The sequence below is a fragment of the Hylobates moloch genome, unplaced genomic scaffold, assembly GCF_009828535.3.
Source record: "Hylobates moloch isolate HMO894 unplaced genomic scaffold, HMol_V3 SCAFFOLD_12, whole genome shotgun sequence".
NCBI lineage: Eukaryota > Metazoa > Chordata > Mammalia > Primates > Hylobatidae > Hylobates > Hylobates moloch.
This window is the reverse complement of record NW_026652287.1, coordinates 23,205,351-23,232,846: the sequence shown is the minus strand read 5'-3', so window position 1 is coordinate 23,232,846 and position 27,496 is coordinate 23,205,351. Positions and strand designations below refer to the sequence as shown.

General features: G+C 51.3%; 1 protein-coding gene across 1 annotated transcript in view; it reads right to left on the bottom strand.

Annotated features, from left to right (window-relative positions):
* Positions 1-8,385: 8,385 nt before the first annotated feature.
* Positions 8,386-27,496, bottom strand: part of TRPV4 (transient receptor potential cation channel subfamily V member 4) — a 35,352-nt gene continuing 16,241 nt past the window's right edge. The window contains exons 4-15 of the mRNA XM_058425404.1: positions 25,949-26,089; positions 23,954-24,252; positions 21,866-22,045; positions 19,315-19,473; positions 18,917-19,009; positions 18,517-18,590; positions 17,645-17,810; positions 17,358-17,424; positions 13,406-13,722; positions 11,751-11,878; positions 9,347-9,468; positions 8,386-8,810 (exon numbers count right to left, since the gene is read on the bottom strand). Of these exons, the coding sequence (XP_058281387.1) occupies positions 8,653-8,810; positions 9,347-9,468; positions 11,751-11,878; positions 13,406-13,722; positions 17,358-17,424; positions 17,645-17,810; positions 18,517-18,590; positions 18,917-19,009; positions 19,315-19,473; positions 21,866-22,045; positions 23,954-24,252; positions 25,949-26,089 (1,904 nt within the window). The 3' untranslated portion in view covers positions 8,386-8,652. The remainder of the gene's footprint in view (positions 8,811-9,346; positions 9,469-11,750; positions 11,879-13,405; positions 13,723-17,357; positions 17,425-17,644; positions 17,811-18,516; positions 18,591-18,916; positions 19,010-19,314; positions 19,474-21,865; positions 22,046-23,953; positions 24,253-25,948; positions 26,090-27,496) is intronic.

Genomic DNA, 27,496 nt, shown 5'->3' with positions numbered 1-27,496 from the left:
GACTCATAATGAGTTTGTGGCAGAGCAAGGACTGGAACCCAACCCTGACCTGGGTGGCTGGGTCTCATTTCTAGTACACCCTAACTAGTCCTGTCCATCGTATTGAATTAGGCACAAAAGAAGGGGAAGGCCCTCAGGGAAAAGGAAGAAGCCACATTTGAGAAGTAGGGATGAGTACTCTTATTTTGAAAGAGAGGAAACTGAGGTTCAGAGAGGGGAGGCAACTTGCCTGAAGGCACACAGCAACTTGGTCCTGAACTCTCCAGAGGCAGTCGAAGCCGCCACCTCTCCTTCTTGGGGTGAGGGTACGAGGGTGGGGGTGCGATATTTCCTGTCTCAAAGCCTCAGGGCACACCCAACAGGGTGCTCACAGGGAGTCTTCCTGACCACATCCCCAGGTTCCAAGCTTCCTTCTGAACCCCTCTAAGGAGGCCCGAGTGTGACGACAGCGGCCCCTGGTGACCAATCTCCGGGACCTCAGCAGCCCCACCCTGTGCTAGCCAAGGGCAGATCTGTGGGATCCAGGGGGTGTACCCCCAAAACTAAGGGGTGCCAATGGGGACTCTCTAATGTCACTAAGAACCTTGAGGTGCTAAGAAGACCCTAAGCTGAGATCTGCGAACCTGGGTTTGAGTCCCTGCTCCAAACCCCAACCTCTCCTGCCCTTACCTGTTAGAAGCCATTACAGCCTGCTGCTATGGAGAAATAGAATGTGGGCCTGCTTTGGAAAGGCCAAAAACACTAAGTATATTAAAAAATAAAATCCTGCCACCCCCTAGAAAGGTTCAACTCCACCACATCCAGGCTGTGTGTCCTTAGCCATGGGCGTTTACTTGATTGCGTCTCACTTTCTTCATCTGTAAAATGGGGATACAAATTTGTACTTGTATCTGCATGATTTGGGCCAAATGTCAGAAAATCCCTCTGACTCAACTAGTTTAAATGAGAAAGAACATTTATTATCTGGAATAATCATAAGAAGCCTTAAGGCAGGGTGGCCCCACAGTTGGTTAAAGCAGCAGCTCAATGGTGTCATCAGGGACCAATGTCCTTTTCATCTTTCTGTTCTGTCAAGGCCCCTCAGGGTCACAAAGTGGCTGCTGCAGTTCCAGGCATCACATCCAGATGCAATAGTGACCAGCAACAGAGAGGATAGTCTTTTCCTAGACTTCTGTTACTTTCCCAGAAACTTTTCCCAGAATTCCCCCTCCCCCAGCAGACCTCCCCGCTTGTCTCTTGGGGCAAAACTGGGTCACATGGCTATTCCCATACTGTTACCTAGTAAGGGAAGGAAAGTCATGGTGATTGGCTCGGGTGTTGTAAGGAAGAGGGGGCATGATTTCTAGGATGATACAAACACTGGTTCGTGAGCTCCCGCACACAGTTCCTGAGATTATGAATGCCAAACACAGCAAGGCATCTAACACATGGCAGGTGCCTTATCCATATTGCTTCCCCCTTCCTCTGATTCCCTCTAAGAACACAAGACTCCCAGCCTGGCCTCTCCTGAGCCAGCCCTTCCACCCCTCAATCCTGGGGCTTGGGTCTCCACCACTCAGTGCCTCTCCCATCCTGACCTCTGGCTCCATCACTACCCTCCCTCTTATTTCTATCTCAAAAGCTTGGGATGAACAAAGATCACTTCATTGTCCTCAGTGACACTGGATTCCTAAAGAATAAAAGATAGGAGGTGCTATATTCTTATATAAATGCTTTCACCAGGGAGCCAAAAATTAATAACAGCATGAACAGAGGCCTGGAGTATTTAACCGTTCCATCCAGACAACTGAAATGATCCGAGTACACCGTTATCTGGGCGAGATGCGGGGACCGACTGCCGACTACGACATTATCACATTCGGAAATGTCAGAAGCATGCATTTTGCGGGGAGATGAACGGTGTGGCTGAATACGGCTTTTGATTAAAACAAAATTCCCAGCATTCATCTAAAACAATAATAACAGCTAATAATAACAGGGCATGTAATAATGAACCATTCATAGGCATAAGAGGTAATTGTTCAATTAAGATCCCAGAGTTTCAGAGACTGTCTTTTCTGATGGGGTCCCTTTGTTTTTGCCTCCAGTAGCACTAATTCTTTCCCAGTAGTGCTTTAAACTTGGGAAGAAAAAAAGCCCTCCTGTCAAATATGACATACAAGTGCCTTATCATTATTAAATACACATACATGCGCACAATAAGCAGTCCTTGTTGGAATAAAGTTAGGGGTATGGCGCTCTCAGTGAATGCTGACAGGCTTGGGAGCTCCATGAAAGTGACAGGCAACAGCCAGGGCCTTCACTGCAGAAGTGGTCTGGCCTCGTTACCTCTCACTGCCCAGGGACCAGAGTACTTTCTCTCCAGCATGGGTTCTGAGGACGGAATGCCTGGGTTCAGGTCCCAACTCCACCGCTTAGCATCCAGGTGCCCTGGGCAAGAGTCTTCATCTCTCTGAACCTGTTTCCTCATCTATAATACGGAACATAGTAGACATTTAGTTTTTTTGGCCTGCCCGGGTTCTATTTACTGTCTCTTCTAGTGTCTGTAACCATTAGCTATTGCTGCCTGCACTTAAACACACACACACACACACACACACACACACACAATCATAAAAAACCTGTGGTATCCAAAAACATTAATTTCTCATGCAGCTGCCGGGTTCCTCTGATCTCAGCTAGGTTGCCTGGGAAGACTTGGGTGTCTCTTATCCTCTTCCTGAGGGCTGGCCCTGGCATGTCTGCTAACATCCCGTTGGTCAAGACAAGTCACATGGTCAAGCCCGGGTGTGGGAAATTATGCTTTGCCCTCGGTGGGAGGACATCACAAAGTTAGACTGCAAAGGGCACACAGGGCAGGGGAACGGAGAAGGGCATCTAAACTAAGGATGCTGCTTTTTTACAGTCTTCAGAGACGATGAACCTCCTGTCACAGGAGGTATGCAAATAGAGAGGTGTAGGCTCGGTGGTAAAAAGGGATCAAGCGTGGATATAGGGTTGAGATAAATTAATGATACCCAAATATCAATCATTTCTATAACATAGTCATAATTTTCCCCATGAACGTTTATTCATTTAATATAGTTCCTTAAACCATCTAAGTATTTTTTATAAGCTATATTTTTATTATTAAATGACTTTCTTGTAAACTACACTTGAGACCACTACTTTATCTAGAAAACTGTATCATTTGCCATAAAGAAAAGGCTTTATTACTCTAAAAATAAAATGAAATTAAAATGTTTTTTATTTTTTTATTTATTTTTGAGAGACAGTCTCACTCTGTCGCCCAGGCTGGAGTGCAGTGGCACGATCTTGGCTCACTGCAACCTCCACCTCTCAGGTTCAAGTGATTCTCCTGCCTCAGCCTCTCAGGTACCTGGGATTACAGGTGCACACCACCACGTCCAGCTGAGTTTTTGTTTTGTTTTGTTTTTGTAGTTTTAGTAGAGACGGGGTTTCACCATGTTGGCCAGGATGGTCTTGAACTCCTGAACTAAGGTGATCCACCTGCCTTGGCCTCCCAAAGCGCTAGGATTACAGGCATGAGCCACCATGCCCAGCCACAAAATTAAAATGTTTTTAAGTTCTTCCTAGATACCATGTCCTTCCAGAGGTTCTGAGCCTAAGGCTTTTCTCTATTTGAAAACAAAGATAAATGAATGTTGGGAAGGCATTTAAACACAGAAGCACCAAACTGAGACCTTGATACAGTCAGGGAATACAGAGAACTGAAAAGAGAATATGGGTTTTTTAAGTGTGATCCTACGTCCATTGTATCACCTGAGAATATTCTGGCATACCACCAGCACATGTCCCACACTTTGAGAACATTGGGAAAAGTCATCTTTAAGATTTTACTGTAACAAACAAAATCCCAATGACTTGCAGATTTTTAAGTTCCCCCAAACAGCTATTTAGTCATAGTCAGTATTCAAATCATCAAATATTTGGAAAAATCACAGTTGGAAAAACTTACTACATGGCTAAAAGTGTACTCATAGGAAAATTCATAGCCAAAATTATTTCATTATAAAAAAATAAAAATAATTAGCCAGGAGATAGTGGCACGCGCCTGTAATCTCAGCTACTCAGGAGGCTGAGGCAAGAGAATTGCTTGAGCCTGGAAGGTGGAGGTTGCAGTGAGTCAAGATCATGCCACTGCACTCCAGTCTGGGTGACAGAGTGAGACCCTGTCTCATAAAATAAAATAATGAAAATAAATGAATTAAACACTCACCTTAGAAGTTACTGAGTCTCTTTGAGTTGGGAGGGTGTTTTGATTTTGTTGGCAGGCCCATCCCATCCGCCCCTAGAGAAGTGACCTCTTCACAGACCTAGAATGAGCCACAGCCATTCTTGATAACAATGTTGGGGTGGAGGGTGGACATTTGCAAAAAGGACTGTAGTAGATGCTACTGGTTGCCTAGGCAATATCAATTCCCACGTCCTCTTTCTCATAGAACCCAGACCTGGCTGGAGTCACTTCCTTCCTCCATATCGCCATCTGCTTCTTTAGGTCAATTGCTGTTTCCTGCCTGCTGATTGGCTGAAGCGTGGGACACATGACACAATTCTGGTCAATAATACAAGAGGAGAGGCCAGCTAGGACACTTCAGGGAAAAAGAGACAGGAAGAGCTGGCTTCCCTTCTACTGAATGAGGCTGAATCTGGATGTGATGTGTGGATCAAGGGCGCCACCTTGTGTCCTTGAGGAAAGCTGGTGTGACAAAAAAGCCAGCACACCAGGCAGTCGTTGCCTCGCACAGTGCCTGACGCGTGGTTGGAATCCATACTTAAATGCTGAAGGAATACATGCGGGACAGAACTGGGTCCTTAATGAATCACAGAGACCCTGAATTTACCAGCCTTAATATCCTCCCTAACTTGGGATATCCTGCTGACACAATAAATATCCTTTTTTTTCAGCCAGTGTAAGTTTTCTGTTACTTGCTGCCCAAATCACATAACTATATGAATACTACAACCACAATTCTCTCTTCTTCCTCACTGATTTGGGTATTGATTATTTATTATTCAACTACTGCCTGGGGGAATTTTTTTTTTTTTGAGACAGAGTCTCGCTTATTGCCCAGGCTGGAGTGCAGTGGCGCGATCTCAGCTCTCTGCAACCTCTGCCACTGCCCCCTCAACCACCCCCGACGGGGCTCAAGCAATTCTCTCGCCTCAGCCTCTGAGTAGCTGGAATTACAGGGGTGCCCCACCACGCCCAGCTAATTTTCATATTTTTAGTAGAGACAGGGTTTGACTATGTTGGCCAGGCTGGTCTGGAACTCCTGACCTCAGGTGATCTGCCCACTTCGGACTCCCAAAGTGCTGGGATTACAGGCGTAAGCCACTGTGCCCAGCCTGCCTGGGGGAATTTAATGGGTCCCAGGAATCATTTGATCATCAAAAAGCCTGTGCCCATTTTACAGATAAGGAAACTGAGGCTCAGAGCATTTCTAATCTACCCACAAATACCTGGAAGAATTCCTGAGGCAAGACTCAAATCAGTTCCCTTGAATCCAAATCCAGAGTTGTTTTTTTTTTTTTTTTTGAGACAGAGTTTTGCTCTTGTCACCCAGGCTGGAGTGCAATGGCGAGATCTTGGCTCAATGCAACCTCCACCTCCCAGGTTCAAGCGATTCTCCTGCCTCAGCCTCCCAAGTAGCTGGGATTACAGGTGCGCAACCACCATGCCTGGCTAATTTTTATATTTTTAGTAGAGATGGGGTTTCGTCATATTGGCCAGGCTGGTCTCGAACTCCTGACCTCAGGTGATCTGCCTGCCTCGGCCTCCCAAAATGCTGGGATTACAGGCATGAGCCACCACACCTGGCCCAAATCCAGAGCTTTCTGGGACATTCTCCCACATGCCAACATCCCCCCTCACTATCCCTACTCGTTTCAAGGGCACCCAAGGCAAAATAGGCCCCCCTCCTTGTCCCAAACAACCAGCTTCAAGGGAAGATCCAGGTGGCCATCTTGTCTTCTGACCAACCCAGGGGAAGAGCCCAACAGCAACAACTTAAGAGTGTTTTCACTTCAATCAGAGTAGAGGAAAAGGAAAAGAGTGTTTCTCTCTCTGCCCCGACCTTCTGCCCTTCTCAGAGTTGAGCCCCAGGGGCTCAGTCACGTGGCTGCTCCTTCCCAGAGCCTGACCTGAGGGAAAGATGTTTGTCTGCAGCCTCCGGAGAGCTGACCTGCCACTCTTAGCTGGGGTTCCCTGTGGTTCTGGGGAGGTTCACCAGGAAGCACCCTGTCACCCGGACCTGAGGACTGGCTCAGGCACAGCCTTTGACACAACCTGTCTAATCAGAATGGCTCTGGGGATGCCTGTTGAGAGCGCTGGCTGAGGACCCCATCTGGGCGTGGGAACAGATAAAAAAGCATGGAGCCCTGGGAAGAACTGGCCTACTCCTGGACCACGAGGGCTACAATCTGCTCCTGGAGGGCAATGTAGAAGGAGGTGGGGGGTTGGAGCCCCCTGGCCAGCCTTGGTGGTAATCCAAGTCCTCCCTCCTGCTCATGGAGCTTGGTAGACTCATGTCCCTCCTGCCACTGACTCTCCCCTTCTGACAGATGAAGAGGTGGAGACCCAGAGAGGTAAAGTGACTCAACCAACATTTCCTGAACCAAATAACCCATTGCCGATGCAAATTCAGGACTGCTCAACCCAAGCCCCATGGTATTTTCCACTGCAGCTGCCCTTGGCCTTGGTCTCCTCCAAGACCCAAGCTCTTCTCAACTGAAGCTTCAGAAGGACGCGAGATCCCAGCTGGAAGCTGGACCCGGAGCTGGGAGGCCATGGGAAACTAGCTGGCTGCGGCTTCCTTGGCTCTGGGGTGGGGGCAGCAGGATGGGTGTTTGTGGGGTCCCTCCTCATGCCAGGAGGTCTGGAGCTGCCTCGGAGCTTCATTGGTGTTGGGTATGACCCCAGGTGAATGGCTGCCCTGGTAAGGTGATATAGGTTGGCTGTGTCCCCACCCAAATCTCCTCTTGAATTGTAGCTCCCACAATTCCCACGTGTCGTGGGAGGGACCCAGTGGGAGGTAATTGAATCATGGGAGTGGGTCTTTCCTGTGCTGTTCTCGTGATAGTGTCACAAGATCTGGTGGTTTTATAAAGGGGAGTTTCCCTGCTGGGGAGTTTCCCAAGCTCTCTTCTGTCTTGCCTGCTGCCATGTAAGACGTGCCTTTCACCTTCCGCCATGATTGTGAGGCCTCCCCAGCCACATGGAACTATGAATCCATTAAACCTCTTTTTCTTTATAAATTACCCGGTCTTGGGTATGTCTTTATCAGCAGCGTGAGAACAGACTAATACAGAAGAGAAGAGGGTCAGCCTCACCTCTGGCTCATGGCTCACAGCTCCAGGTGGCATGTGGCCCTGTGGACAGACACAGGCAGGCAGTCCTCAAGGAGACACCATCCCACTCAGCCAGCAGCACCATGACCCCCACCCATCCCAGCTCCACAACCACTGCCAATCGCCCTTGCCACCATGGTCCTCACCACAGCGATCCGCATGCACACCCAGCACCCTGCTGACACTCCAGGTTCACCCACTGCCGCGCCTGCTCCATGCTGCCTGACAACCATCCTCCCCACTAGCAGGACAGCCCTCCCAGCAGCACTCCCAGCATGACTGTCCCCTGATGAGCACCAGAGTCCCCGCACCTGCACTGTCAACCCCCGGCCAGCATTACTCTCCCCTGCCCAAATGTACTGTCTCCACGGGGATCATTATCCCCCAGCCAGCACTACTGTCACCCCCACCAGCATCGCTCTCGCCCTGCCAACATGACTTTCCCTGGCCAGCATTATTACCCCCACCAGCATCACTCTCCTCCCCTCCCTCCACCCCCACCTTCCCCACAGCAACGCCAACCTCAGCCACCTCTCAGGCCACTACCACCATCACAACCACCCAGTCCAGCCCCCAACCACCAACACTCTAAATGCCTCCCGGTCAGTACTTCTGCCCTCACGCTCACCCCTGCCCCTGGCTCCCCCTAGGCATTTCCTAGCTCTCCCATCTCCCTCGCTGTAGTCTCATGCCTGTTACCATCCCTCCCACCCCCACCATCGTCCTGCCATCTCCACTATCAATGAATAAACATTTATTGAGCACCGGCAAATCCCAGACACTACAGAACACACAGAAGGCATGGTCCCATGCCGAGGGCCCCAGCCCCTTGCAAAGCTGCCACGCTGCCAAAAATGGTGGCGCATGCAGCTCAGGCGCAGGCTGAGGCTGGGGCTTGGCCAGGCAGTGCACTTGGAACGGGGTCCCGAGGCCTCTGCCAGGTTCCAGCTGGGGCAGGGGTCATGTCGCTTCCTGAGAGCAGAGCAAATAAATAATGGAGAGGCAGGGGCTAGGGGCTGGGGCCTGAGCCCTGTCGGTGGAGGGGCTCTGGCATTGGCTTATGTGACTCCATAGGAGCAAGACAGGTGGCCGGGAGCCCCCACCCCAGGGTGGGGAGGCAGAGCCTGGGGACCAGAGGGTCCTAGGGCCTCCCTGGCACCTCCACTGGGCCCTCGCCTCTGGGGCCAAAGCAGGGTGTGGGGGGACACCCCAGAAGGCACTGCTGAAATGTGGCTGGACTAGAAATGGGCGGGCAGAGAGGCTGAGGCTGGGCTGCAGTCCCTAGAGCGGGGCGTCATCAGTCCTCCACTTGGGGGGGTAACCCTGCTGGTGGCCATCGCAGCGGGGGTTCCCCATGCTGTCCAGAGGCACCACGACCTCGTCCGGGTTCGAGTTCTTGTTCAGTTCCACCACGCGGGGTACCACCGAGGACCAGCGATCTGCACCACGAGCACATCAGAGGGAGGGGTGGGGGTTGGTGGAGAGAGAGCGTGCATATATTGAGTGCCTACTGTGTACTGGGCACTCCACAGTGCTCTGAAGCGGGGGTGTGATTATGCTCATTTTACAGAGGTGGAAACTGGGGCTCAAGAGAGGTCAAGGTGCCTCCCCAGGAGAGAATGGAGGAACCAGGATTCAAGCCTGGAGCCGAATGCCCTGAGTGCCTGTGTCCTCTCCAGCTGCGTCTCGCATGCTCATGGCTTACTGGACAAACAGGAAGGTTTTCTCCACACAGGGATGGCTGAGGAGCTCGTCCTCCCTCCCCAGGCCAGCTCATGTCAGCAGTAGGGAGGGCCAGTATGAAGCCATGTAGGTGAGGTGCCCCAGGCATTCACAAGCAGCGGAGGAAACTCAGGGGCACACTCTCTCATTCTGTAGACACGGACACTGAGTCCCGGAAAGAAGCAGGACTGCTCAAAGCAAATTCGTGATGAGAATGGACTGGGGCTCCCCTCCACACCCGCCCCCCACTCACCCCTGCGGAGGCGGCCCACGGTGTGCGAGAAGCCATAATACTGGTAGGTCTCATTCTTGCCCGGGTCCTCGTTGATGATGCCCAAGTTCTGGTTCCAGTGAGACCAGTTCACCTCATCCACCCTGGAGGGGCCCAAGCAAAGGGTCATGGGGAGCCCCACAGAGACGCTCCCCATGCCACCATCCCCAGCACACCCTCCTATTTTTTTATTATGGTAACATATACATAACAAGGCTGGGCGTGGTGGCTCTTGCCTGCAATCCCAGCACTGTGGGAGGCCAAGGTGGGTGGGTCATTTGAGGTCAGGAGTTCGAGACCAGCCTGGCCAACATGGTGAAACCCCACCTCTACTAAAAATACAACAACAACAACAACAACAAAAAATTAGCGGGGCATGGTAGCGGGCGCCTGTAGGCCTGTAGTCCCAGTGACCCGGGAGGCTGAGGCAGGAAAATCACTTGAACCTGGGAGGCGGTTGCAGTGAGCCGAGATCACGCCACTGCACTCCAACCTGGGGGAAAGAGCAAGACTCCATCTCAAAAAAAAAAAAAAAAAAAAAAAAAGACTTACGTGTGTGTGTGTGTGTATACACATACACAAAAATTTGCCATCTTAATCATTTTTGAGTATACAATTCAGTGGCATTAAGCACATCTACATTGTGTGACCATCACTGCTGTCTATTTTCAAAATTCTTCCATTCCCCCAAGCAGAAATTATTTTTTTTATCCTTCTTTTGAGACAGTCTCACTCCATTGCCCAGGCTAGGGTACAGTGGCACAATCACAGCTCACTGCAACCTTGACCTCCCAGGCTCAAGTGATCCTCCCACTTCAGCCCCCCGTGTAGTTGGGATTACAGGGATATGCCACCACGCCTGGCTAATTTTTTTAAAATGTTTTGTAGAGATGGGGTTTCACTATGTTGGTCTTGAACTCGTGGGCTCAAGCAATCCTCTTGCCTCGCTTCCCAAAGTGTAGGTATTACAGTCACCATGCTAATATTTCACTGTACACACAGCCCACATTTTGTTTATCCACTCATTTTTTAATATATTATCTTTTTTTTTTTTTTACATATTATCTTTAATTTTTTTTCCTATCTATTCATTTTTGTTTGTTTGTTTTAAGGCAGAGTCTTGCTCTGTCCCCCAGACTGGAGTGCAGTAGCACAGTCTCGGCTCACTGCAACGTCCACCTACCAGGTTCAAGCGATTCTCCTGCCTCAGCCTCCCGAGTAGCTGGGATTACAGGTGCACGCCGCCACTCCCGACTAATTTTTATATTTTAGTGGAGACGGGGTTTCACCATGTTGCCCAGGGTGGTCTCAAACTCCTGACCTCAGGTGATCCGCCCACCTCGGCCTCCCAAGGTGCTGGGATTACAAGCATGAGCCACCATGCCCAGCCAAGATTTGAGCTTTGAATTCAAACTGAACAGAGGCTGGGTGTGGTGACTCACGCCTGTAATCCCAGCATTTTGGGAGGCTGAGGTGGGAGGATTGCTTGAGACCAGGAGTTTGAGACCAGCCTGGGCAACATAGCAAGAACCCCATCTCTACAAAAAAATTAAAAATTGGTCGGACATGGTGGCACGAGGAGGCTGAGGTGGGAGGATCGCTTGAGACCAGGAGTTGGAGGCTGCAGTCAGCTATGATCACACAACTGCACTCCAGCCTGAGCAACCCTGCCTCTAAAAACAAACAAATAAAAAATGGAATTGAACTGATCGGCTGGCCTAGGAAGTGGGTGCTATTATGGTTCCCATTGCACAGATGAAGAAACTGACTTTGCCTGACTCCAAACATTCTGCTTATGCTCTATGCTGACAACCACTTTACAAAGAATGAATCAACTGGAAAGAAAAGATTCATGAAGGGGTTCCCCTAAGAAGCTGGCACTCCCTGTGCCTCTGAAACACGGAGTCATTCTACAGATGGGCTAGGTGAGGTCTCCAGCCCTGGAAACTGCAGATTCCTCAGCTTCCCATTTCACCCAAGGCACTAGAGCTCACCCCACTGTTTGGTAGATACAGGGTGATGCTCTCAAATGAACCCACCATCCAAGTCTATGCTTCCCCCTGAGCAAGGAACAGGGGAGCCTGTGGTGTCCCAATGCACATCGGGCACTGGCTGAGCACTTCTCACGTGCTGACCTGTCTAATCTGCACCGACAGCCTAGGAGCCTGTGAGATCATTGTCTCATTCCGCAGATGAAGAAACTGAGGCTGAGAGAGGTGGACCGACTTGCCTGAGATCGCCTGGTGGAAATGAACTCTGCTTGGGCCTCTTGGGGCCTCAGTGGCTCCAGAAATTGCAATGGGTAGAAGACGCTGGAGCAGCAGGGGCCCCGAGCCAGTGGGGATGGTTCCGCCCTGCCCGCCTGGCCCCACTGCCCCAGCCTCACCTGAAGCACCACCTGCGGTCAGGAGTGCCGTCCGAGCTCTTGCCCACGGTGACCATCTCCCCAGAGCGGAAGGCCTTCCTCAGGAACACGGGGAAGGAGCGCTCAATGTCCAGGATGGTGGTGGCCCACTGCGGGGAGGGAGGGTCAGGAGGGACATCGGTGAGCCTCACAGCCCACACCTGCCGCTCTGGTGGCAGAAATGAGACAACGGGCCGGGGTGGGCCCAGAACTAGGCATTTAGACTCCTACTCCCCACTAGACACAGGGTTTATAAACTCAAATACCCACAGGTGGCAGGCAGGAAAACAAATCGGTGAAACAGGATCAGGTGCAGAAAGGCTGCAGCCCAAGTCCTATCACGCTTACACAGCAGTTGCCACTCAGTGAGGGAGGGGTGGAGACTGGGGTGAACAGGGAGCAAATGCCCACGTGTAAGGGGGCAGCTGCCACTCACCCCACCTGAGGGCTGCCAGGCAGGAATCCGGACCCTGCACTGCCTGGGGCTTCCAACTTTTCAAGAAAAGCCAGAAATCTGGATTTTCATAGGGAATCTCTTAATTTTTAAATTTTGCAGTTTGTTTCGTTTCTTTAATATAATGGTCTGAGGCTGGGTGGAGTGGCTCACACCTGCAGTCTCAGCACTTTGGGAGGCCAAGGCAGGTGGATCGCTTGAACTCAGAAGTTCAAGACCAGCCTGGGCAACATGGTGAAACCCCATCTTTACAAAAAATACAAAAATTAGCCGGGTGAGGTGGTGCACACCTTAGCCCCAGCTCCTCAGAAGGCTGAGGCCGGAGAATCACTTGAGCCTGGGAGGCAGAGGTTGCAGCGAGCCAAGATGGCGCCATTGCACTCCAGCCCACAGGATGCCCAGTGGGGAAACTGAGGCCCAATGAAGTAAGCAATACAGATAAAGGTTAAGAGCAGGCTGGAGCTGTTTCCCTCAGACCCAGTCCTGGGAGGACCTTGAGCCCTTTTTTCTCACTGCACCATTTTCCTGAAATGCACAGTCAAGGTAAACATGGGTGTTGTATTCCTGGGCCGTAGGGCAGCACTGTTTATTAGGACACCAGGTTTGTAGGCTGCACCTGGCCTGGGAGAGCTGTGATCCCAGGGCCTGTTCTTCCCAGGATTGCATAGAAAGCTTTTGGTAAGTAAAAACTTTCTGCAGCTCCCTGGGGCCAAGACGGCCCCTGTCCCCATTGGTTTCTCCTCTAGGAAGCATGCTCACGGTTGCTAGTAAAAGACCCCCGTGAGAATGCTGACATCCCTGTGCTGGAGTGCTAGAGCACAAAAGCTGCCCCTGGGCTCAGCGTGGGACCGTTGCTGAAATGCTGATGCCCACTGAGCACTTTCTGAGCTGGCAGAAGTCACTCAGTCATGCTAGGTGGAGCCGACTCTGTCCTGTGAGCTGGACCACAAGGAGAATCTGAGCCCACTGCTGGTGGCCAGGCAAGAAGCCACCTCAAAATTCACTAGGCAGCTCCGGGAAGTCAGCAGCAGCCTCTGATGCCCATTTTACAGACAGAGAAGTGGAGGCAGAATGAGAAGACACGGCTTGCTCAGAGTGGAAGGCCGAGGAAGCCAGTCGGGTGAGTGTCCTTGGAAGGACGAGGGTGGCCGGTAGAGTAGGGCTGGGGGCCCTGGGGCCTCACCTGCAGCTTCCAGATGTGCTTGCTCTCCTTGGAGACCTGGCCCACTGTCTCACCCATGAGGGCAATGAGCATGTTGAGGAGCAGCACAAAGGTGAGGATGATGTAGGTCACCAGCAGGATGATGAAGACCACGGGGTACTTGGTGCTGCTCAGCATCTCCAGGTCGCCCATGCCGATGGTCAGCTTAAACAGGTCCAGGAGGAAGGTGCTGAAGGTCTCGCTGTCACGGCACGAGGGGTAAGTGGGCACTGTGCAGTTGGTCTGGTCCTCATTGCACACCTTCATGTTGGCACACGGGTTCAGGAGGGAGACCAGGGCTGTGGGAGGATGGGGGTGGCACTCACTGAGTGTGAGGACACCCGCAGAGAGGTGGAGGGTGTCATTCTCATTTGCTGGAGGGGAAAGCTGAGGCCTAGTGAGGAGAGCACGCTGGCCTACACGCTGACCCATGTCACCCTGCATGTCAGCCAAGCCACACCAAACCCAGGTCCTCCTGATCCCAAAACCTTTGAAGCCTTTCCATAAACTCTTGCTGATAAGGAAGAGGTTCTCTCTCTCTCTCTCTCTCTCAATCTCTCTCTCTCTCTCTTTTTCTTTCTGAGATGGGGTCTTGCTATGTTGCCCAGGCTGGAATGCAATGGCTACTCACAGGCTCAGTCCCACTACTGATAAGCGTGGGAGTTTTGACCTGCTCTGTTTCCAGCCTGGGACAGTTCACCCCTCCTTACACAACCTGGTGGTTCCCTGCTACCAGGAGGGAAGAGGTTTTCAGGGTCTAGTCCAGGGAAGGTCAGTTTTTCCCACCAGGGGACATTTGACAATGTCTGAAGACATATTTGGTTGTTACGACTGGGGATGGGGGTGCTACTGGCATCAGGTGGATGGAGGCCAGGGGTGCTGCCTGACACCCTACAATGCACAGGATGGTCCCCGCCACGAAGAATGATCTGGTCTCAAGTGTCAATAGTGTTGGGAAATCCTAATGCAGCCTACCATTCTTAGAGGTCTTGGGGGCTCTGGAATGCCCCTATTCGCAGGGGTAGACTCTCTCTCTGACAGTTTCCCACTCCATCCCAACCTAGAGAGGAAAAGTGGGGGCTGAAACCAGGCACCAGTCCTGACTGTCCCTGAAGCCATGTTCTCTAAGGGGCCTCTCCTGCTCTAGACATCTCAAACTCATCATGGTTCTCCTTTCCTACTAAGCCCAGGTGGAGCTTCAGATTCCTTCTCCACACAGTTTGGCAGCAACAACTTGTCCCTAAACCAGCCAGGGAGGGGAGCATGAAGAAGGCTCAGTCCCATCAGTCAGTGGAGCATAAAATGTCATATTGCCTGCAACCAGGGATTAGAGTATGCAGATTTCAACTCATATGCTAATACTCTTAAGTTGTATAGTACCTGGTGAAACACTGTGTTGAGAAGGATTCTGAGACCTTGTCTGGACTCACCAGAAAAACTGTTCTGTGATCCATTAGTGATGTCTGCTATGGACACCAAAGTGTGGGAACAGAAGCGTGTGTGTCCTGTTTATGTCATGTCAGCCTCAGAACTGAGATCTAGTGCATCCTATAAGGAGAAGCCCTGCGACCAAGCTGACTGCTAAGCTGCTACTCTAACCCTTGTTTCTCCTCAGTTTCAATAACTAGGACTGCAGTAGGGCTAGATCCCTGACCTGAATCCCAAACTGTTGTTGAACCCTTGACACTGTCTAGTTTTTCCAGTGTGATCCCTGGGAAGGGAAAGCTGTACCCTGTCCCTATCTCCCCAGTGAAAACTACAATTCCACTTCCCACCAATAATCTACATAGAGACTTGGCCACTATCGTGGGTTAAAATATCACCCTCATCAGATTCCTGTGCCAGGCTCGTCCCCTGATGAACCTGCTCAGATGTGAATGTGTCCAGGTCTAACCTGAGTTGGCCACTCCCCTTTGGATGCTGGGCATTGATGTCAGATTACCCACCCCTCAGGGATCAGCCCAAGGACTTGGTCAGTTTCTCCAGCCCTGGTCCCTGGTCCTTCCCGCATGACCCGTGCCACTGAGGTCCCAGAATGCTTCTGCGTGGCATCATGACATCACAGAAAAGGTATATCAAAGGGAGCTGATGTTGGGCTTTAAGAAAATACCTGGGCTGGTAGTTTAATTATTAAATTTTATCCTTCCATGTATCCATGCCCCTTCAATGTGGCTTTACAGTTTCTCCCACTAAGAAGTGGAGTCTAGGCCAGGTACAGTGGCTCGCGCCTGTAATCCTGCACTTTGGGAGGTTGAGGCGGGAGGACTGCTTGAGCCCAGGAGTTCAAGACCAGCCTGGGCAACATAGCAAGACCCTGCCTCCACCAAAAAAAAAAAAAAATGGAAAAAAAGAAGTGGTGTCTATTTCCCCACCCCTTGAATCGAGGCTGGCCTTGTGATTTGCTTTGGCCAACAGAGTAAGGCAGCAGTGATGCCATGCCAGGAGGTGTCCTTGAACACTTCTGCTCATGTTCTTGGAACCCTAAGGCCACCATGTGGACAAGCCCAAGCTAGCTGGCCAGAGATGAGTGACCACGTGGAAGACAGATAGCAAAACCCCTCTAACCAAGTCCATACTAGCTAGACCAGTCAGCCAGCAGCCAGCCTGCCAGCTGACTACAGGCACAAGAGCCTGTAGGGATCAGCCAAACCTGGCCCAGGGCAGCACAGCCACCCAGCTGACCCATTGACTCATAAGCAATAATAAGTTGGCCTGGTACAGTGGCTCACGCCTGTAATCCCAGCACTTTGGGAGGCCAAGGTGGGTGGATCACTTGGGGTCAGGAGTTCGAGACCAGCCTGGCCAACATAGTGAAACCCCGTCTCTACCAAAAATATAAAACTTAGCCATGCGTGGTGGCACATGCCTGTAATCCCAGCTATTCGAGAGGCTGAGGCAAGAGAATTGCTTGAACCCACGAGGCAGAGGTTGCAGTGAGCCGAGAGAACCACTGCCCTCCAGCCTTGGTGACAGAGTGAGACCTTGCCACAAAAAAAAATAATAATAATAATAATAAGTGGGTGCTATTTTAAGCCCCACTTTAGGTGGCTTCCTTTGTAGCAATAGCTGATACTCCAGTTTTGCCATTCACTAGCCTTTTTTTTTTTGAGACAGAATCTCGCTGTGTTGCCCAGGCTGGAGTGCAGTGGTGCCATCTTGGCTTACTGCAACCTCCACCTCCTGGGTTCAAGTGATTCTTGTGCCTCAGCCTCCCAAGTAACTGGGTCTATAATTGCGCACCACCATGCCTATCTAATTTTTGTATTTTTTGGTAGAGACGGGGTTTTGCCATGTTGGTCAGGCTGGTCTCAAACTCCTGACCTCAAGTTATCCACCCGCCTCAGCCTCCTGAAGTGTTGGGATTACAGGTGTGAGCTACTGCACCCGGCCACCATTCACTGGCTTTTGAGCTTGTGCTAGTTATTTAACCCTCCTAAGCCTCAGTTTCCTTTTCTATAAGAGGGGATAATAAACGCACTTAGCTTACAGGCTTGTTGGGAGGCAAGGATGGAAACGTACTTAGTCTGCTGCCTGGCACACAAATAAGAACTCAGTGGCTGGGCGCGTTGGCTCACACCTGTAATCCCACCATTTTGGGAGGCCAAGGAGGGTGGATCACCTGAGGTCAGGAGTTCAAGACCAGCCTGGCCAACATGGTGAAACTCCATCTCTACTAAAAATACAAAAAAAAAAAAAAAAATTAAAAAACAGCGGGGCGTGGTGGCAGGAGCCCATAATCCCAACTACGTGGGAGGCTGAGGCAGGAGAATTACTTGAACCTGGGAGGTGGAGGTTGCAGTGAGCTGAGATTGCGCCATTGTACTCCAGCCTGGGCAACAGGAGCAAAACTCCAACTCAAAAAAAAAAAAAAAGAATTCAGCAAGGCTGTCCTTGCACCAGCCCTGCCAGGCCCTCCTGAGCACCCAGAGCTCACCTGAAGCATAGCCGATCATGAAGAGCAAGTAGACGAGCAGGAATCGGAAAAGGTCCTTGAAGAGAATCTAAAGACCCCAGCGGGATTATGGAGGCAAAGAGGAGACACATGGTTTCTCACTTTCCCCATTCCTCCATCTCCACCCTGGTCCCACCCCAGTGTCCAGACCATGCCTCCTGCCCCCATGGTACCCGGCATCCTCAGGTCTGCAGGCGCATAAGTGTGCATGTGGTGTGTGTGACTCCCTCCAGGAACACACGAGTCCAGAGGGTCCTCCCAGCCCATACCTTCTGGATCATGATGCTATAGGTCCCCGTCAGCTTCAGCCCACGGGTGAAGTAAAGGGCATTCATCCAGCCCAGGACCAGAGCAAAGACCATCACGGCCAGGTAGGCCTCGATCCCTGCCATGTAGAGGGCTGCTGAGACGATCACCAGGACAGAGTAGATGAAGCTGCAGTGCAGCAGAGACCACAAGACAGGCCAGAGGGGAGAGGGGACAATGAGGCTCTGGAGGGGGAGACACACCTCCAAGCCCTCCAGGGTATCAGGACTTCCCAATGCCTTCTAGACCCCCAGAAAAGAAACAAAGTGGATTAGCAGGGTTCCCCAGCATTCTGTTAACAAGAACATTCAATTAGCTGGCAATTAATCCTGAGGTCCCAGAAGATCCTGAAGTGATGCCCCTTTGAATTGCTAAAGAAAGATTTAGCAGTGTTCAGTGGAGATTTTGTGGCTAAGTGAATTTCATCATCCTCCAACTCTAAGGGAAATGTGGAAGAGGTAACACACACTCAGTAACTCTCTCATTCACTGTCCCAGGCAGACATCATTAATCAATCCCAACTCTTTCCCACTAAACACAGACACAGGTGCAAAATTCTTAACATGCACTTCAGGCAGACATTAGCAATCATTCACCAGCATAAGAGGTTAAAATTATTTCTATCCATGGTGTATATGATAATTCCCTAGCAATCAGAATTTTTCTTTAACCAGAAGACCCTATTGTTTGTGGCTTTGTCCTGACTTTGGGTTAGAGCTGCCCAGGTTGGGTGCATTCATTTCTAATAGAATCACCTCTCTCCTGAATCTGGATGACCTAGCAGCCCAAACCCGCCTTCCTCACCCAGAAGCTGCCCCCAGGGACCTCTACTCACTAGAGCAGCTGGAAGGAGCCATCAATGAAGAGAGAATTCACTCCAGGGCATTTCTTCATGAACAAGTCTTTGATCTGGAAGACAGAAGGGGGTACGTGAAAGGGGTGGGGCCAGCAGGAGAGGAGAGGAGAGAGGAGACAGAGAAAGGGATAGAAGAGAGGGAGGCAGAGGCTGGTACAGAGAAAAGACAAAGGACTCTTTCCTGTTAGAAAAGGAGAAAAAAGCAGAGCTGGAGAACATGGGATTGGAGGAGGTAGAAGAGAAATGAGAAAATAAAAGGAGGAAGGAAAGGAGAAGGACCATTTGGAGGACAGAGAAGAGAAAGTGAGGAAGAGAAAAGAGATGCAGGAAGAGAAGAGGAGGGCAGGCAGGGTCGGGGACACGGGGCCCAGGCACTCACGTTGGTGAAGAAGAACAGGACCCCAGTGAAGAGCGTAATGACCTCGCCAGCCAGCCGCAGGTAGTCCACTGTGGTGTGGTAAGGGTACGGCGGCTGGGGAGCAGCAAGGGCACACAGGTCGTCACCCAGCCCCTCCAACATCTGGCCCCCAATCCAGATGTTCCCCCAGGCCTGAAACATCTGCATCCCATGGAGCCTCCTCCTTCACTCTCTTCCTCCTGAGTCTTCCTCCTCCCAGCTCAGGGCCACCCCTGGATGTTGGAGGGCGCCTCCCCAACCTGTTCCTAAACCTTCTCCAGTTCCTCCTACAGGGGATCCAGAAGGATGAGGTTGTGCCCCAGTCCTGTGTGGCTCAGCCCAGTGCCTGCCCCAGCCCTGCCTGGTCCCCGGGCACTCACCGTGCCCTCCAGCGGCTGGTAGTAGGCGGTGAGGGTGAAGATGACCATGGCGCACAGGTAGGAGACCACGTTGATGTAGAAGGAGACAGCCCCGAATTTGCGCCACTTGTCCCGCAGCAGTTCATTGATGGGCTCCACAGCCAGCATCTCGTGGCGGTTCTATGAGAGGCAGGGTGGTCGGGGGCTGCCTTCCTGAGGTGTGGGGGGGCGGTCCAGGCAGGCTGCCTCGGGTGTGCCTTCCCCCACCCTCCACCCGGACAGCACTTTCTCTTTCCATCTGTTCCTCAGCTGCATTCAAGGATTCATGGGGAACTGGACAGATACTGAAAATCAGCCCCAAGCTCCTGCACTCACCATTTGAGATTCTGCCCGATTCTGCCTCAATGTACCTTTCCACCCCACTCTAGCATCACAGAACTCGGAACTGGAAAGTCCCTTAAAAGACATTTATTTTCAGGCCAGGCGCGGTGGCTTACGCCTATAATCCCAGCACTTTGGGAGGCCAAGACAGGCGGATCACCTGAGGTCAGGAGTTCAAGATCAGCCTGGCCAACGTGGTGAAACCCCATCTCTACTAAAAACACAACAATTAGCCAGGAGTGGTGGTGCACACCTGTAATCCCAGCTACTCCTGAGGCTGAGGCAGGAGAATCACTTGAACCTGGGAGGCGGAGACTGCAGTGAGCCTAGATCGCACCACTGCACTCCAGCCTGGGTGACAATAGTGAGACTCCATCTCAAAAAAGAAAAAAGACATTTATTCTCATGGTTCCCAAACTCCAATCTGTGGATAGTACCGAGCTGCTGGCCGAAAAATCATCTATGTAGCTTGCTGCAAGTATAAATCCTGGCCTCCACTCTCAGAAATTCTGATTCAGAGAGAAAGATTGAGAAATTTTGCCCAAAGATGATAAATGATTGACTCACCACAATTCTCCAATTCTGAACCCAGGGCAGACATCAATAATTGAGCCCTGCACAATTGTATTCATACAGTTCCCTGGGTAGAAACTACTAATCAATCAGTTTGCACCTGAGATGCTAAACCTCCTGCCACCACTAATTTAAATCAATATGGTCACTAATTCAAAAAATGAGGGAAATGAGGTCTTGCAAGGAAGCCAAGCTCACAGACCAGTAAGCCACAGGGCAGGGCTAGAAGGGAGACCACCCACACCCAGTCCCCAGCATGTTCTACTCCATTTGTATAGCTTCCTAGCCCTTTACTAACTTGAGTTTCTCTATAATCATGATTTGTGCAATAACGCAGCCACAGAGATGCTCTTGTTTTTTTTTTTTTTGAGACGGAGTCTCGCTCTGTCGCCCAGGCTGGAGTGCAGTGGCGCGATCTCGGCTCACTGCAAGCTCCGCCTCCCGGGTTCACGCCATTCTCCTGCCTCAGCTTCCCGAGTAGCTGGGATTACAGGTGCCCGCCACCACGCCCGGCTAATTTTTTGTATTTTTTAGTAGAGACGGGGTTTCACCATGTTAGCCAGGATGGTCTCAATCTCCTGACCTCGTGATCCACCCGCCTCAGCCTCCCAAAGTGCTGGGATTACAGGCGTGAGCCACCCCACCCGGTCACAGAGATGCTCTTGTAGTGTTATTCCTGATAAAGGCAGAAACAAACCCAAGCGACCGGCAATAAGAGAACGGTTCATTTGAATATGGTACATTTACATGCAGCGACAATATTACCAAAGGATATTTAAAAGTACAGAATGCTGTTCACAAAATACTGCTAAGTGGGGGAAAGAAGCTTGGTTTGTTTGTTTGTTTGTTTGTTTTGAGACAGGGTCTCACTCTGTCACCCAGACTGGAGTGCAGTGGCATGATCTCGGCTCACTGAAGCCTCGACCTCGCCAGGCTCTGGTGATCCTCCCACCTCAGCCTCCCAAGTAGCTGGGACTACAGGCTCGCACCACCATGCCTGGCTAATTTTTATTTTTATTTTTATTTTTATTTTTGTAGAGATGGGATTTCGCCATATTGCCCAGGCTAGTCTCAAACTCCTGGCTTCAAGCAATCCGCCCACCTTGGCTCCCCAAAATGCTAGAATTACAGGCATAAGCCATGGTGCCTGGCCGAAAAAAAGAGCTTTCAAAAGTTCATATAACAACCATGAATGGTAAAAGCTGACATAATGTTTACCCTGTGCCAGGCCATTCTAAAATTAACCTCTTTGGTCCTCCCAACAGCCACATGGGATATCCATGATCCTTATCCCTAGGTTACAAACGAGGAAGCTGAGACCCAGAGAGGTGGAGCCATTTGTCCTGAGACACACAGCATGTAAGTTACAGAGCCAGGATCCCAACCCAGTCCTACCTGCCCCAAAAGTCCATCTTCCCACAAGTCTTCCTCATTTCCTCACATGGCAGACACTGTTCTGGGCACTTAGTTGGCACCTTCTCTTGCATTCAGCCAACAGACCCACAACGTTGGGTCCCAGAGGCTGGGGCTGTCTCCCCCAGCCCAGCCCCAGGGCCCCATCCCTGCTCCTAGCCCTGCCCCTCCTTCCTCACACCCCATGCCCCCTCCTGGAGCCCACCTCAATCTTGCTGTTGTACACCAGGATCTCCAGCACGGAGGCCTCTTCCCCACACGTGTCCAGGGAGGAGAGGTCATACAGCGAGGAATACACTGGCCCATAGGCCCAGTCCTTGAACTTGCGGGACAGGTGCCGTGTGTCCTCATCTGTCACCTCTCGCCGGATGATGTGCTGAAAGATCTGCACAGGGGGCCAGGAGGGTCAGGGGGCTCACACTGGAAAGACCCCCAGGGCTGGGCCCAGCTCAGCACATGACGCCTCCCCAGAAAACAGCTGAGCACCGGCTGCTGGAGGACCCTTTCCTCATCTTGTTTAATTCTTGCTCTTATTATCTTGGTTTACAGATAAAGAGTGGAGGCTGGGAAAAATGAAGGGTGTTCCAGAAGCCACTTAACCAGTCAGCTGGAGCCAGATGGAACCTGGATGAGACTTCAACATCTTAATTGTAATGAATATCTTCTTCATGCCGTTAAAATAGCAATGAATCCATCTTAATGATATGTGAATTATAATACTGACGATCATATGCGGTCCTTCCTGTTACCACTCCTCCTTCCCTGGCTTACATACAGGGAAGCAGAGGCACAGAGAGGGGTGGGAATTGCCCAAGGTCAGGCAATGTTAGGATTTTGGGGTTTGTTTTTGTTTTGAGACAGAGTCTCTCTCTGTCACCCAGGCTGGAGTGCAGTGGCACGATCTCAGCTCACTGCAACCTTCTCCTCCCAGGTTCAAGCAATTCTCCTGTCTCAGCCTCCTGAGTAGCTGGGATTACAGGTGCCCGCTACCACACCCAGCTAATATTTTTGTATTTTTAGTAGAGATGGGGTTTCACCATGTTGGCCAGGCTGGTCGTAAACTCCTGACCTCAGGTGATCCGCCCACCTCGGCCTCCCAAAGTGCTGGGATTACAGGCGTGAGCCACTGTGCACAGCCAGGATTTTTTTGAGACAGGGTCTGGCTCTGTTGCCCAGACTGGAGTGCAATGGCACTATCACAGTTCATTGCAGCCTCAACCTCCTGGGCTTAAGTGCTCCTCCCACCTCAGCCTCCCAAAGTGCTAGGATTACAGACATGAGCCACTGAGCCCAGCCGAAGCCAGGATTTAAACCGGAGCCTTTCTACTGCCTCAGGGCCATGGTATAATTGCAATTTTGGTAATTTTTGCTACATTTTTATTTATTTTTTTATTTCGGTTTTTATTTATTTGGGATCTCAAATAATCCAGGCTGGACTTAAACGATCCTCTCACCTCAGCCTCCCAAGTAGCTGGCATTACAGACGTGTAAGTGAGCATTTACTGCCCCTCCCGGGCTCCTTCCTAAGAGCCTTATGTGGATCACCGCATTTGTCACACCACCACACCAGAGGACACTCTTATATCCCCATTTTACAGACAAGGAAACTGGGGCACAGAAAAGGGAAATGAGATGTCTGAGGTCACACACTGGGAAGTGGTAATACCAGGGCTTGGACAGGTGCTCCTGCCTCTAGGGTACTCCAGACTTGGTTCCCAATCACAGCCATGGTGCCCCCCCAGAGGACAATTCAGCAATGTTCTGGAGATATTTTTGGTGGTCACAAGTGTAAGGGGAGGTGCTCCTGGCATCTGGTGGGTAGAGGCCCGGGATGCAGATCAATGTCCGGCAATAGCACAAGACGGTCCCCACCACAAAGAACCTGCCGCCCAAAATAATCCTGCTGAAGTTGAGAAACCCTTCTCCAGGCCCCATGCTGTGCGGCCCAGAAAAGGGAAGGAACTGGGGCAGGGCCATTCAACAGGTTTGAGGCTGGGAGCACCACTGGGCTAGGGCCCTGGGACTCAGTCTCCTATCAGTGGCTCATCCTGGCTGGTGGGGGTGGAGGGGTGAACATCCAGTAGGGTGACATGAGGCGAGAGGCTCAGGGATGAAGCTAAGGAGCTTGGCTGGACACTAGGGAGCCATAGCAGGTTCTTGAGCTGGGACATCTGCACACTGGGGTTGGCATGTTGGGAGGTGCATGTACAGCAGACCCTCGTGTGTGTGTGTGTGTGTGTGTGTAGAGGGGTACGAGCGGGTGGATCAGCTGTGCCCCCAGCCGCACACTCACCCCAATCTTGCCCGTCTTGGCAGCCATCATGAGGGGCGAGAGGCCGTCATTGTTGAGCACGGCCTCCAGGTTGTTGTCGGGGAAGAGGCGGGCACACTTGAGCAGCAGCAGGTCGTACATCTTGGTAACGAACTTGGTGTTCTCACGGGTGTTGTCGGCAATGGCCACCAGTGCGTGCAGCACCGTGTTGCCTCGTGAGTCCTGGCGCCGCATGTCCGCCTTCTTGTGGGGGTTCTCCGTCAGGTAGTTGACAATGTGGGGCTGGTTGGTGCAGGCAGCCAGCGACAGGGGCAGCTCCCCTACGGGCCAGGGTGGAGGGTGGGAGGTCAGCAAAGGGGGCCCAGGGTGGGACTCTGCCTACAGACACTCAGGGGACGGACACCGTGGCACTCTGAGGATGATGACAGAGACAGCACCAGCAGTGGATATGAACTGCACGTTTCTCTGGGTGATGCCAGGGAGACGGGGTGTGGCTAGTTAAGGGCACAGCCATGTGATTTGGAGTCTGTGAGGGACTGGACATATCCAATGATGGAATTCTTGTTTGTTTGTTTTTTGTTTTTTTTTTGAGACAAAGTCTCACTCTGTCACCTAGGCTGGAGTGCAGTGGTACAATCTCGGCTCATTGCAACCTCCACTTCCCGGGTGCAAGCGATTCTTGTGCCTCAGCCGAGTAGCTGGGATTACAGGTGCACGCCACCACATCTGGCTAATTTTTGTATTTTTAGTAGAGACAGGATTTTGCCATGTTGGCCAGGCTGGTCTCAAACTCCTGACCTCAAGTGATCCGCCCACCTCGGCCTCCCAAAGTGCTGGGATTACAAGCATAAGCCACCGCACCCAGCTGATGTGGAATTATTTGTGTGACTTTGTCCCTGAGCTGCACATAATGAATGCCTTTAAGCAGGGGCAAAATTCAAAATATTTCATGAGTCCAATGATGACAACAGCAGTGGTGGGCTGGTGATGGGGCTGTTGGTCCCAGCATAAACCAGATTAAAGGACACAAACAGTACAGAGCTGGGCGCTGACATCACAACCCAAGGGCCTCTCATGATCCCTACTGCATAGCTGGGGAAGGTGAGGCTCAGGGAAGTGAGGTCACATGCCTGGAAAGTGCAGAGTGAGGATTTGGCTTTTTTTGTTGTTTTCTTTTTGCTTTTTAAAGACAGGGTCTTGCTCTATTTTCCAGGCTGGAGTGCAGTGGTGCAACCACGGCTTACTGCAGCCTCGAACTCCTAGGTTCAAGTGATCCTCCAGCCTCGGCCTCCCAAGCAGCTGGGACTACAAGCACATGCCACCATGCCACCTAATTTTTTTTTTTTTTTTTTGAAATGGAGTCTTACTCTGTCACCCAGGCTGGAGTGCAATGAGGAAATCTCGGCTCATTGCAACCCCTGTCCCCTAGGTTCAAGCGATTCTCCTGCCTCAGCTTCCCAAGTAGCTGGGATTACAGGCACCCGCCATCATGCCTGGCTAATTTTTGTTATTTTTGTAGAGATGGGGTTTCACTATGCCTTTGGCCAGGCTGGTCTCGAATTCTTGACCTCAGGTGATCCGCCTGCCTCGTCCTCCCAAAGTGCTAGGATTACAGGCATGAGCCACCGTGCCCAGCCATTTCTTAAATTTGTAAAAGAGACAGGGTCTTGCTATGTTGCCTAGGCTGGTCTCAAACTCCTGCCCTCAAGCGATCCTCCTGCCTTGACTTCCCAAAGTGCTGGGATGACAGGTGTGAGCCACCGTGCCTGACTGGAGTGAGGACCTGAATCCAGGTCCATGGTGCCAAGTTCCCCCATGGCACTTACACCTCAGAGGCAAGGGCCCTGTGACCAAGACCGATGTGCAGCCTGTGCTCCAGAGTGCTGCCTGCGCCCATGGCCAGAGTGGCCCTGGGTGTCTGGGGGATGGTCAGGGCTGCAGACACCAACCAGTATCACGCTATCTCCGGTCATGCTTCTCCAGCATGCAGTCAGCCCCTACCAGGCCCCTCCTTACCAAAGTAGAAGTAGCCCCCCTCATCCTTGGGCTGGAAGAAGCGCCCACGGGCCTGGGCGTGGACGTCAGCTCCCTGGGCCACGAGAAGTTCCACGTAGTGTTTGCAGCGACGCTCAATGGCGATGTGCAGGGCTGTCTGACCTGGGGGCAGGGGACAGTCATCCAGGGTCCTGGCGGGGCAGAGACCTAGCCAGGCTTGCTGGGTGTGGGGGTGGGGTGCAGGATGTAGAAATTGGGGTGGGGGATGCAGGCAGAATCCTGCCCAGCGACACCCAAGGGCAGCAAATAGGTCCTCGGATACTCCCCGGGATCCATCGCAGAAGCAGAATCTCAAGCCCAGAGGATACCTAGTTTGTGGAATCCTGAAAGTGAGAACTTTTTAGATTCATAAGATGCTTTAAAAATCCTAGAGGAGGCCAGGCGCAGTGGCTCATGCCTGTAATCCCAACGCTTTGGGAGACTGAGGAGGGAGATCACCTGAGCCCAGGAGTTTGAGGCAAGCCTGGGCAACACAGTGAGACACCATCTCCACAGAAATGTTAAAAATTAGCTGGGCCTGGTGACTTACACCTGTGGTCCCAGCTACTCAGGAGGCTGACGCAGGAGGATTGCTGAAGCCTAGCAGTTCAGTACCAGCCTGGGCAACTGATATGGTTTGGCTCTGTGTCCACACCTAAATCTCACCTTGAATTGTAGTTCCCATAATCCCCATGTATCATGGGAGTGACCCTGTGAAAGGTAATTTAATCATGGGGGCAGTTACCCTCATGCTGTTTTCACGATAGTGAGTGAGTCCTCAAGAGATCTGATGATTCTATAAGGGGCGTTTCCCCCTTTTGCTTGGCACTTCTTCTTCCTACCACCATGTGAAGAAGGACCTGTTTGCTTCCCCTTCCACAATGATTGTAAGTTTCCTGATGCTTCCCCAGCCCTGCGGAACTGTGAGTCAATCAAGCCTCTTTCCTTTATAAATTATCCACTCTTGGGCAGTTCTTTATAGCAGCATGAGAACAGACTAATACAACAACATAGTGAGACCCTGTCTCTACGGAAATTTTAAAAATTAGCCTGGCATGGTGGTCCATGCCGGTGGTCCCAGCTACTTGGGAGGGTGAGGTGGGAGAATTGCTTGAGCCCAGGAAGTCAAGGCTGCAGTGAGCCATGATCACACCACCGCACTCCAGCTTGGGTGACAGAGCAAGACCCTGTCTCAAAAAAAAAGAAAAATCCTAGAGGAGACAACAGTACTTTGGCCTCCCAGAATTTTGGACTCAAGATACAATGTTCACGGATTTTGAATCTTAATATCCAGGCATCTGAAGGTCAACTCTGATTTACAGAATCTCAGAATTCAGAACCGGGGATTGGCCGGGTTCTTGGCCCCCTGCTGCCTTTGCCTCTTAGAGCTTGTGAGCTCAGGACTCATTATCATAGAGCCTTAGAGTATCTGCCACCGCAGCATCTTAGGGCCAGATCCAGAGTTCATGATCACTAGACTCGCTGCATCTCAGAATCTTGGAATCTTTTTTTTTTTTTTTTTTTTTTTTT